Below are 12,358 nucleotides of genomic sequence, written 5' to 3'. Positions count from 1 at the left end.
ATGCCTTCAACTTGATTCTGTCTTCTACATAGAGCTTCAGGGGCATCTCAGGACAAAATGGCAATTCCTTCTCCAAGAGTGACCTTTCTTTCCGTTTCCTTTGGGACAAAAATCCACACATTTGCAAAAGCCATGTCTAATTCTGTAATTTCTTTTATTTGCCTGATGATGACTGCAAAAAACGAAAACGAATATAACACTGTAATTCTGAGGGTGAAAGAGTTAACTGAAAGCCACTGCATGTGTAAATCCAACATTTATAATGCAGAAATGGCTTCCAGTATTACAGATGCAGCCTCCACTTCCACACCATTTCCAATACAGACTCGATGACTCACATGGTAATGGCCACCTTCTGCAGCCTCCCTCAGATGACACTGACCTTTTCTAGACAGAGGCCACACACCAGTCCAGTGGCTCAATACTCCTTACAAACTGGCCTATTTTTCTGGAAAACCCCCAGAGGACTATGAAATGTGCCCCGGAGTACACCTGCGCCGAGCTCTTCAGTGTTATCACATGCTGGGAATAAAAGAGTTACGTCAGAGAGCAGGTGTGGAACAGAAATCCTACAGTTGGGAAGCTTGCTGTTTTCTGAAATTTCCAAATTGTTTAGGTTCTAGGCTGATTCAATACTCCCTATGACTGTGGCAGAACCAGGCCTTTGAAGAGATTCACATACCTTTGGCCCGGGTACCCCTCAGAGTATTTGTTATTTAAGCAAGAGCCTAGGGCCTCCAAAACTGCTCGGCTGGCGAAATTCTCCGAGGCAATCAGCTCCAATCCAACCCTCTGCCGGTTACTCTCCTTCTTAATGATGTTGTAAACCTTATGAGAAGAAAACAGATGCTTGATATTTGGAAATTTTAGTTTAAAATTTTGCTCTGATCCAAATTACAACCTCCTAAAGGGAAAAGACACTCTTTCACATTAATATTGATTGTGCCTTCAGAAGCTGACCTTAATCCAAATAACATCAAGGACTCTCATAACACTTAAGGAATAGAATGAATCCTCCTCAAAGGTTTTAGTATCTGAGAAAGCACTAATCAATGAACTAAGAAAAACAAAATGGGCCGGGTGCAGTGGCTCACACCTGTAATCCAAGCACTTTGGAAGGCCGAGGCGGGCGGATCACAAGGTCAGGAGATCCAGATCATCCTGGTTAACACGGTGAAACCCCGTCTCTACTAAAAGTACAAAAAAATTAGCCAGGCATGGTGGTGGGTGCCTGTAGTCCCAGCTACTTAGGAGGCTGAGGCTGGAGAATGGCATGAATCCAGGAGGTGGAGGTTGCAGTGAACCGAGATCGCGCCATGACACTCCAGCCTGGGAAATAAGAGCCAGACTTCATCTCAAAAAAAGAAAAACAAAATGACTAAAGAGAAAGTTATCTTTAAGCATCCCATCTAATTTTTAACATCACCATCCTGTTATTTTTATCCCTACATTTCACCAAGTTTCTCCCTCCCTGAACCTTATTCCTTGTTCCTCTTCCTTAAAAGAAAAGATGCTTTAGGCCAGGCACAGTGGTTCACACCTGTAATCCCAGCACTTCAGGAGACTAAGGCAGGTTGATTGAGCCCAGGAGTTCAAGACCAGCCTGGGCAGCATGGTGAAACCCTGCCTCCACCAAAAAACACAAAAAATCAGCCAGGTGTGGTGGCATGCACTTGTAGTCCCAGCAACTCAGGAGGCCAAAGTAGAAGGATCACTTGAGCCCAGGAGGCGGAGGCTGCAGTGAACTGAGGCAAGAGCACGGCACTGTACTCCAGCCTGAGTGACGGTGAGACCCTGTCTCAAAAATGAAAAGAAAAGATATTTCAGCAAATTCATAGAGATAGAAAGTAGATGAGTGACTGACCAGGGTTGGGGAGTTTGGGTTGACTGCTAGTGGGTTCAAGGTTTCTTTCTGGGGGGATAAAAATGTTCTAAAATTGACTCTGAATATACTAAAAACCACTAAATTGTATGGCAAATGAGTGATATCTCAATAAAGCTTTCATAAAAACAAGGCTGGGCACAGTGGCTCATGCCTGTAATCCCAGCATTTTGGGAGACCGAGGCGGGTGGATCAGCTGTAGTCAGGAGTTCCAGACCATCCTGGCCAACATGGCGAAATCCCATCTCTACTATAAACACAAAACTTAGGCCCAACGTGGTGGCTCATGCCTGTAATTCCAGCACTTTGGGAGGCTGAGACTGGCGGATCACGAGGTCAGGAGGTCAAGACCATCCTGGCTAACACAGTGAAACCCCATCTCTACTAAAAAAAATAATATAAAAAATTAGCTGGCGTGGTGGCTGGCGCCTGTAGTCCCAGCCATTTGGGAGGCTAAGGCAGGAGAATGGCGTAAACCTGGGAGACGGAGCATGCAGTGAGCCGAGATGGAGACATTGCACTCCAGTCTGAGCAACAGAGCAAGACTATGTCTCAAAAAAAAAAAAAAAAAAAAAAAAATAGCCGGGCACGGTGGTGGGTGCCTGTAATCCCAGCTACTCGGGAGGCTGAGGCTGGAGAATCCCTTGAACCCAGGAGGTGGAGGTTGCAATGAGCCAAGATCATGCCATTGCACTCCAGCCTGGGCAACAAGAGTGAAACTGTCTCAAAAAAATAAATAAGTAAAATAAAATAAAGGTGTTTCCAGATGTCTAGATAGATCTATATTCCCTGTGAACTATCAGGAAAGGGTCAACTGTCAGTGATCTCTCCCCTTCTCTGCTTTTCTCCAGAGCACCCTGCACAGTGCTCCACACTTTTGAGAAACCCACAATCTTTAAATTTACTCTCAAAGGATTTGTAGCCATTTTGTCTGCCACCACCTGTAAATCCAGCAGGATAATACTCATTTCAAGGCTGTCCCTAATTAATTTGTAGTTAGAACTAGAGATTTATTTATTTTTTTATTTATTTATTTATTTTTTTTTTTGAGGCGGAGTCTCGCTCTGTCGCCCAGACTGGAGTGCAGTGGCCAGATCTCAGCTCACTGCAAGCTCCGCCTCCCGGGTTTCCGCCATTCTCCTGCCTCAGCCTCCCGAGTAGCTGGGACTACAGGCGCCCGCCACCTCGCCCGGCTAGTTTTTTTGTATTTTTAGTAGAGACGGGGTTTCACCGTATTAGCCAGGATGGTCTCGATCTCCTGACCTCGTGATCCGCCCGTCTCGGCCTCCCAAAGTGCTGGGATTACAGGCTTGAGCCACCGCGCCCGGCCAGAACTAGAGATTTAAATGAAGGCCTCCAACATAAAAATATCTGTGAACACTCCACAGATCTCACCTCAACATCACTGTCTTTCAGGGGCTGCGCCAGCATCTTGTCATGTGAGGACCACAGGTCAGCATCCTTGTGGGCCCCATTGACTGGCATCTCCATTGCACTGGTTCGAAGCTGCCTAAAAAATGGGAAATACGTGTGTAGCTTCCAGCATTAAATTGATTTTTTTAGTTTATTTATTTATTTTTGAGATGGAGTCTTGCTCTGTTGCCCAGACTGGACTGCAGTGGGGTGATCTTGGCTCACTGCAATCTCCGCCTTCCAGGTTCAAGCGATTCTCCTGCCTCAGTCTTTTGACTACAGGCACGTGCCACCACGCCCGGCTAATTTTGTGTATTTTTAGTAGAGATGGGGTTTCACTGTGTTAGCCAGGATGGTCTCAATCTCCTGACCTTGTGATCCACCTGTGTTGGCCTCCCAAAATGCTGGGATTACAGGCGTCAGCCACCACGCCCCACCTATTTATTTTTATTTTTTTGAGACAAGAGTCTCAGTCTGTCACCCAGGCTGGAGTGCAATGGCGTGATCTTGGCTCACTGCAACCTCCGCCTCCTGGGTTCACGTGATTCTCCTGCCTCAGCCTCCCGAGTAGCTGGGACTACAGGTGTGCGTCACTATGTCTGGCTAATTTCTGTATTTTTCAGAGATGGAGTTTTACCATGTTGGTCAGGCTGGTCTTGAACTCAAGTGATCCGCCTCCCAAAGTGCTGGGATTACAGGCGTATGCCGCCATGCCCCGCCCCAGCATTACATTTAATCAAAGTTCATCACAACCTGTTAGTTCTATCAAGTTACTAAACTAATACAATTTTTTAGCCTTTCCCTCAGAATCGCTTGGTAAACATGAGCATATTCTATTGCAAAACCACTGTGTGGAACTTCTGGTTCTTTCCGAATTGCAGACGTCAGCTCATCTCCCTCAGAAATGAGAACTGACCCTCCTCCCCACTTGCAGGCAGTCCAACTCCGCCTCCTCTCAGCCAAACTTCTCATGGGTATAGCTTATCTCCCACAACTAAACTAAATTCCTTGAAGGTAAGGACTAAGTGTTACTTTTTAAAAAATCACCTGCGGTACCCAACACCGCTATATATGAAGAATACTTTCCAGCCAGGTGTGGTGGCTCATGCCTGTAATTGCAGCACTTTGGGAGGCCGAGGTGGGCAGATAATGAGGTCTGGAGTTCAAGACCATACTGACCAACATGGTGAAACTAAAATACAAAAAATGAGCTGGACGTGGTAGCACGCACCTGTAGTCCCAGCTACTCGGGAGGCTGAAGCAGAATTGCTTGAACCTGGGAGGCGGAGCTTGTGGTGAGCTGAGATCACACCACCACACTCCAACCTGGCCACAGAGCAAGACTCCGTCTCAAAAAAAAAAAAAAAAGAATATTTTCCAAATGACTGAACAGATGAATCATTGACTTGAACTGGCAGGCTCTCATAACATAGTAAATATTCACTATTTAGCAACTTTTCAAAAGATTTTTTGGGACACACAAGTTAATGATGAACAGGATACAGGCAGTTGGGATCATCCTTCCAGGATGATCACCAGTAGTATTTTATAAATGATAATGTAAGTACAGCAAATAGCACCTATTCACTCAGTCTGGACACATTTCTCCAGGCTCCAGAAAAATGTAAATGGGAATTTTGCTATAAGAAGGGCCTCAAAAATCTCTATATGATTTTTGAATATATAAGGACTTCATTTTAATCCTAGCAACACTTTAATGTGTTAATGTATTTCATACTTCAAATAATGAAAATGAGGCTCAGGGCCAGGCATGGCAACTCACACCTGTAATCCCAGCACTTTGGGAGGCCAGGAGTTCAAGACCAGCCTGGGCATGGCTAAAAAAAAAAAAAAAATTAGCTGGGCATGGTGGGATGGGCCTATAGTCCTAGCTACTGAGTCTAGGACTCTTAAAAAAAAAAAAAAAAAAAAAAAGAACTAAAGAAAGAAAAATAAGTGAGGTTAGAAAAGTAAAATATCGCGGCCTGGCGCAGTGGCTCACGCCTGTAATCCCAGCACTTTAGGAGGCCAAGGTGGGCAGATCACAAGGTCAGGAGATCGAGACCATCCTATCCAACACCGTGAAACCCCATTTCTACTAAAAATACAAAAATTATCCGGGCATAGTGGCAGGCGCCTGTAATCCCAGCTACTCGGGAGGCTGAGGCAGGAGAATTGCTTGAACCTGGGAGTCGGAGGTTGCAGTGAGCCAAGACCGCCACTGCACTCCAGCCTGGCGACAGAGCGAGACTCTGTTTCAAAGAAAAGTAAAATATCTTAGCCCAGGGCTGTATAACAAGTTAGCCACAGAGGTAGGACTCAAAACCCCAAAGCACATGCTCTAAGTACTCCACAGAGTTCCTGTGAAGCTGTTAGTTAAAATATGTACTTGGGCTGGGTGTGGTGGCTCATGCCTGTAATTCCAGCACTTTGGGAGGCTGAGGCAGGAGGATCGCTTGAGCCCAGGAGTTCAAGACTGGCCTGGACAACATGGCGAAGCCCCATCTCTACAAAAAATACAAATTATTAGCTGGTGGCGGCGGCATGCATCTGTAGTCCCAGCTATTCAGGAGGCTGAGGTGGGAGGATCACCTGAGCCTGGAAGCTAGAGGTTGCAATGAGCCGTGATTGTGGCAGTGCACTCTAGCCTGGGTGACAGAGTAAGACCCTGTGTGGTTTTATTGTTTGTTTGTTTTTTTAAAAAAGGACTTGTTTGAATATAAATCTTCCTAAAGAATTACAGGTTTGGCTAGCCCCAGAGGCTCACGCCTGTAATCCCAGTACTTTGGGAGGCCAAGGCAGGCAGATCACCTAAGGCCAGAAGTTCAAGACCAGCCTGGCCAACATGGTGAAACCCCATCTCTACTAAAAATATAAAAATTAGCCGGGTGTGGTGGCGGGTGCCTGTAATCCCAGCTACTTGGGAGGCTGAGACAGGAGAATTGCTTGAACACGGGAGATGGAGGTTGCAGTGAGCCAAGAATACACCACTGCACTCCAGCCTAGATGACAAAGCAACACTCCGTCTCAGGGAAGAAAAAAAAAAAAGGCCTGGCATGGTGGCTTATGCCTGTAATCCCAGCACTTAGTGGGGTCAAGGATGGGGGATCCTTTGAACCTAGGAGTTAACCACAGCCTAGGCAACACAGTGAAACCACGTCTCTACAAAAATTTAGAAATTAGGCTGGGCAAGGTGGCTCACGTCTGTAATCCCAGCACTTTGGAAGCCTGAGGTGGGCAGATCAGCTTGAGGCCAGGAGTTTGACACCAGCCTGGCTAACATGGCTGTCTCTACTAAAAATATAAAAAATTAGTTGGGTGTGGTGGCATACACCTGAAGCATGAGACTTACTTGAGTCTGGGAGGTGGAGGCTGCAGTGAGCCAAGAATGTGCCATTGCACTCCAGTCTGGATGACAGAGTGATATTGTGTCTCAAAAATAAAATTTTAAAAAAAAGGTCAGGCCAGGTGCAGTGGCTCAAGCCTGTAATCCCAGCACTTTGGGAGGCCGAGACGGGCGGATCACAAGGTCAGGAGATCGGGACCATCCTGGCTAACACGGTGAAACCCCGTCTCTACTAAAAAAAAAAAAATACAAAAAACTAGCCGGGCAAGGTGGCGGGCACCTATAGTCCCAGCTACTCGGGAGGCTGAGGCAGGAGAATGGCGTGAACCCGAAAGGCGGAGCTTGCAGTGAGCTGAGATCCGGCCGCTGCACTCCAGTTTGGGCAACAGAGCGAGACTCCGTCTCAAAAAAAAAAAACAGTCAGGCACAGTGATTCACGCCTGTAATCCCAGCATTTTGCAGGGCCGAGGCGGGCAGACCACAAGGTCAGGAGATCAAGACCATCTTGGCCAACACGGTGAAACCCCATCTCCACTAAAAATACTAAAATTAGCCAGGTGTGGTGGCGCCCGCCTGTAATTCCAGCTACTCAGGAGGCTGAGGCAGGAGAATGGCTTGAACCCGGGAGGTGGAGATTGTAGTGGGCAGAGATCGCACCACTACACTGCAGCCTTGCAACAAAGTGAGACTCCATCTCAAAAAAAAAAAATTTTTGCCGGGCACAGTGGCTCACGCCTGTAACCCCAGCACTTTGGGAGGCCAACGCAGGTAGATCACCTGAGGTTAGAAGTTGGAGACTAGCCTGGCCAATATGGCGAAACCCCGTCTCTACTAAAAATACAAAAATTACACGGGCATAGAGGCAGGCCCCTGTAATCCCAGCTATGTAGGAGGCTGAGGTAGGAAAATCGCTTGAACCCAGGAGGCAGAGGTTGCAGTGAGCCAAGATCACCCCACTGCACTCCAGCCTGGGAGAGTGAGACTCAGTCTCAAAAAAAAAATTAGGCCCAGCGCGGTGGCTCATGCCGGTGATCCTAGCACTTTGGGAGGCCAAGGTAGGCAGATCACAAAGTCAGGAGTTTGAGACCAGCCTGGCCAATATGGTGAAACCCGGTCTCTACTATAAATACAAAAATTAGCTGGGTGTGGTGGCCCATGCCTATAGTCCCAGTTACTCGGGAGGCTGAGGCAGTAGAATTGCTTGAATCCAGGAGGTGGAGGTTGCAGTGAGCCGAGATCGCGCCACTGCACTCCAGCCTGGGTGACAAAGTGAGACTCTGTCTCAAAAAAAAAAAAAAAAAAAAAACAAATACAAAAATTGGCCGGGTGTGGTGGCATGCGCCTGTAGTTACTCAGCTACTCGGGAGGCTGAGGCAGAAGAATCACTTGAACCCGGGAGGTGGAGGTTGCAGTGAGCAAAGACCGCGCCACTGCACTTCAGCTTGGGTGACAGAGCAAGACATCATCTCGGAAAAAAAAAAAAAAATTAAAAATTAGCTGGATGACATGATGGTGGATGCCTGTAGTCTCAACTACTTGAGAGGCTGAGGTGAGAGGATTACTTGGGCCCAGGAGGTCGAGGCTGCCAAAAACTATGATTTTGCCACTGCTCTCCAGCCTGGATGACAGAGTGAGACCCTATCTCTCAAAAAGAAAAAAAAAAAAAAAAAGTCCAAAATAAGTTTTTGATATCTAAGAGGTCTACTCCACTACTAGCCTACAATGAATTCATTCAATCAACATTTATTGAACAACTCTTATATGCCAGGCACACAGATAGGCACTAAGAATACAGAGGTTACTAAGACAGAGGTCCTGCTCTTATAAGAAACAAATTATAAACAATTAAGAAACACAGGCCAGGCACGGTGGCTCACAACTGTAATCTCAGTACCATGGTAGGCCAAGGCGAGTGGATTAGTTGAGGTCAGGAGTTCAAGACCAGTGTGGCCAACAAGGTGAAATCCTGTCTCTACTAAAAATGCAAAAAAGGCCGGGTGCGGTGGCTCAAGCCTGTAATCCCAGCACTTTGGGAGGCCGAGATGGGCAGATCACGAGGTCAGGAGATCGAGACCATCCTGGCTAACATGGTGAAACCCCATCTCTACTAAAAACTACAAAAAACTAGCCGGGCGAGGTGGCGGGTGCCTGTAGTCCCAGCTACTCGGGAGGCTGAGGCAGGAGAATGGCGTGAACCCCGGAGGCGAAGCTTGCAGTGAGCTGAGATCCGGCCACTGCGCTCCAGCCTGGGTGACAGAGCGAGACTCCGTCTCAAAAAATAAAAATAAAAATAAAAAAAATAAAAAATGCAAAAATTAGCCAGGTGTGGTGGCACCTACCTGTAATCCCAGCTACTTGTGAGGCTGAGGAAGGAGAATCGCTTGAACCTGGCAGATGGAGGTTGCAGTGAGCCAAGATCATGCCATTGCACTCCAGCCTGGGTGACAGGACAAGACTCCATCTCAAAAAAAAAAAAAAAAAAAAAGAAAGAAATACATAAGGCCAGGCATGGTAGCTCATGCTTGTAATCCCAGAACTTTGAGAGGCTGAGGCAAGAAGACCACTTGAGCCCAGGAGTTCAAGACCAGCCTAGGCAACATGGCAAAACCCTGTCTCTACAAAAAAAAATACAAAAAATTACCTGAGCCTGGTGGCGTGCACCTGTATTCTCAGCTACTTTGGGTGGCTGAGGCAGGAGGATCGCTTGAGTCCCAGAGGTTGAGGCTGCAGTGAGCTGAGATTTTCCCACAGCACGCCAGCCTGGGCAAGAGAGGAAGACTCTGTATCAAAAAAAAAAGATGCAATAAATGGGTGCAGGGCTACTTCAGACTGGGCCAGGGAATGTCCCTGAACTGAAATCTGAGCCAAGCATGAGATCTGGGATGAGAGCAATCTACACAGTAAACAAGTGCAGCACACCCCAAGTTCAAAGCCCAAAGGAGAAAGTGTGACTGGCCAAGGGTCAGAAATCAGGCTTGCACACCTGAAGTCTGGGGAGTCACAGGACCACAGGAGTCGAGCAACCTGGGCAACATAGTGAGACCCATGTCTCTCTAAAAGGAAAAAAAAGCACCCGGGCGCCGTGGCTCATGACCGTAATCCCAGCACTTTGGGAAGCCAAGGTGGGTGGATCACTTGAAGTCAGGAGTTTGAGACCAGTCTGGCCAATATGGTGAAACCCTGTGTCTACTAAAAATACAAAAATTAGGCGCAGTGGTTCATGCCTGTAATCCCAGCACTTTGGGAGGCCGAGGCGGGTGGATCACCTGAGGTCAGGAGTTTGAGACCAGCTGACCAACATGGTAAAACCCCGTCTCAACTAAAAATACAAAAATTAGCTGGGCGTGTGGCACGCACCTGTAACCCCAGCTACTCAGGAGGCTGAGGCAGGATATTCACTTGAACCCAGGAGGTAGAAGTTGCAGTGAGCTGAGATCGTGCCACTGCACTCCAGCCTGGGTGACAGAGCGAGACTCCGTCTCAAAAAAAAAAAAAAAAAAATTCAAAATTAGCCAGGCATGGTGGCATATGCCTGTAATCCCAGCTACTCGAGGGGCTGAGACAGGAGAATAGCTTGAACCAGTGAGGTAGAGATTGCAGTGAGCCGAGATCACGCCACTGCACTCCAGCCTGAGTGACAGAGCTAGACTCCATTTCAAAAAAAAAAAAGAAAAAAGGAAACTTGGGAATCTTAGGGACATCTTCATTAACATTCTGTAACACCTGGTAAGCCCCCCATCTAACACAGCTCACTGCAACATCAGTCATTACAACAATGGATATTTCTGTAGAGGCACCATTGCTCATGTGTGGCATGATCCTCAACGCCAGGAAAGAGACCTAGTAAGTGAAGTCACCTGCAAGGTCAGGAGCCTCCCCATGCCTCCAAATCTTACCTGGGCCTCTGTCACACAAGTGGATCCAGCCAAGGATGTGCTCAGGAAACTACCTTGTTGCACATCTTCTCACACACAGATTTTGGTTCTCTTCTTTACAGAGGAGGAAATTGAGGCCCAGGGAGCTAACTTGTCTAAAGTCATATAAGAGTCAGAATCTGAACTCTGGTTTCTCTTCAGTTCCAAAGCCTTGTCTCAGGACACTGTGCTAAATAAAAACACAATTAACCACTTCCGTTCCAAGTTTCCCCAAGTAATACTTTTTTTTTTTTTTTTGAGATAGAGTCTCACTCTGTGACTCACTCTGGAGTGCAGTGGTGTGATCTCTGCTCACTGCAACCTCCACCTCGCGGGTTCAAGTGATTCTCCTGCCTCAGCCTTTCCAGTAGCTGCTATTACAGGTGTGTGCCACCACGACCAGCTAGTGTTTTTTGTATTTTTAGTAGAGATGGGGTTTCACCATGTTGGCCAGGCTGGTCTTGAACTGCTGACCTCAAGTGATCTGTCCGCCTCAGCTTCCCAAAGTGCGGGGATTACAGGCATGAGCCACCGCGCCCGGCCTACAATGTTATTTCTGCAAGAACCTAAACTGATGTTTCCAGTCTATTCTCTGGGTAACTGCCCGATTGAAGGCCCGCATCTGTGCTGACCTCAGCTGGACCAAGAGTCATCCCGGAATCTCGAAGCAGAGGCACCAGGCCAAGGACTTCACAGTGAGACATTTGTCTCCTAGAACAGGGGGTAGCAGATTGCGGGCAACAGGAAGAGCTCATTCCCCACAGGGATCTGGTGGCACGGGTCAAAAGTGGAGCGACCCTGCGCGTAACGTTTAGGGGCTCAGGCTTTGAGAACCCGCGTTCTATTCTAGGCTCTGCCATTTAAGTTGTCTCCTTTCTCCAAGCCCCACCACCTTCCTCACCTGTAAAATGGGGGAAACGGTACCACTCGACTTGCAGCTTTGCTGTGAAGGAGCGAGGCTAGGGGTTGTGTTTAAATTGAAAATACTCAACGAGAAAAGTGCTCAGTAGAGAGCGGCTACTCACATCCGCTATAAGCCTTCGCATTCCTGTCAAAGGCCAAGGGGCGCCACCCCATCGTACCGAATGTGCCTGGAACCGGGGCGCTGCGGCAGGCCACCGCCCGACCTCCAGCTCAGGCGCGACACAAGTGCTCCCCTCCCGTCGTTCCGGCTGCAGAGAGTCGGGTACGGCGGGGGACAGCGAGGACGCCGAAGCACCCCCCGGGCTCCGGGACGCCGCGGCCCAAGACCCGAAGCCGCCCACCTACCGGAACACGGCCCGCGCACGTGCCTAGCGACGACTCGGTCCTACGCCGCCGCCGGTGTCACCAGAGTCCCAGATCCGCTGACCCAACGCCCCGCGCACCGCCGCGGGCCAGCCACGTGACGGGCCGCGCCAACCCCAAACCCCGAACTTGGCGCTGGACAGCTCGCGCTCCGCTAAGTGCACCCCGCGCGCCAGTCTTAGGCTTGGCCCCGCCCGGAAGGCGCCCAATCAGAGAGCTCAGTCAAGCAGGGGCCGCCACCAAACGCACCCGCGCTATTGGCTGCCGCGGAGCTGCGGGCAGAGCTGGCTGCTCCCGGCCGGCTGGAGGCCTCGTGGTGCAGCTGCGCACCTGGGGCAGGGACCTGTAGGACTGACCCGCTTAGGCTGCAGGTCTGGTGTGTGGACCGAGATTTCCGGGAAGACTGCACAGGGCCTTCCTCACTTAAGCCTGTCACTTGGGCCGTGGGATTATGAGTGAATTTTGTTCATGGTACTACTTTTAGTTAACAGAGTGGTCATTTAAATTAGGACAAAT

The 12,358-nt window shown here is 48.6% G+C and overlaps 1 protein-coding gene across 2 annotated transcripts in view; it reads right to left on the bottom strand.

Annotated features, from left to right (window-relative positions):
* SHMT1 (serine hydroxymethyltransferase 1) overlaps positions 1 to 11,963 on the bottom strand; it is a 39,581-nt gene extending 27,618 nt beyond the window's left edge. The window contains exons 1-4 of one of the 2 annotated variants that reach the window (XM_033196319.1): positions 11,825 to 11,958; positions 9,283 to 9,421; positions 3,278 to 3,392; positions 683 to 828 (exon numbers count right to left, since the gene is read on the bottom strand). In XM_033196319.1, the coding sequence (XP_033052210.1) occupies positions 683 to 828; positions 3,278 to 3,373 (242 nt within the window). In that variant the 5' untranslated portion in view covers positions 3,374 to 3,392; positions 9,283 to 9,421; positions 11,825 to 11,958. Of the gene's footprint in view, positions 1 to 682; positions 829 to 3,277; positions 3,393 to 9,282; positions 9,422 to 11,824 lie in introns of both variants that reach the window. The other variant, XM_033196310.1, reaches the window with a different exon arrangement.
* Positions 11,964 to 12,358: the final 395 nt, after the last annotated feature.

The sequence above is a fragment of the Trachypithecus francoisi genome, unplaced genomic scaffold (assembly GCF_009764315.1).
Source record: "Trachypithecus francoisi isolate TF-2019V2 unplaced genomic scaffold, Tfra_2.0 Contig01665, whole genome shotgun sequence".
Lineage (NCBI taxonomy): Eukaryota > Metazoa > Chordata > Mammalia > Primates > Cercopithecidae > Trachypithecus > Trachypithecus francoisi.
The sequence above is the reverse complement of the archived record's forward strand: the minus strand, read 5'-3'. Positions and strand labels throughout refer to the sequence as shown.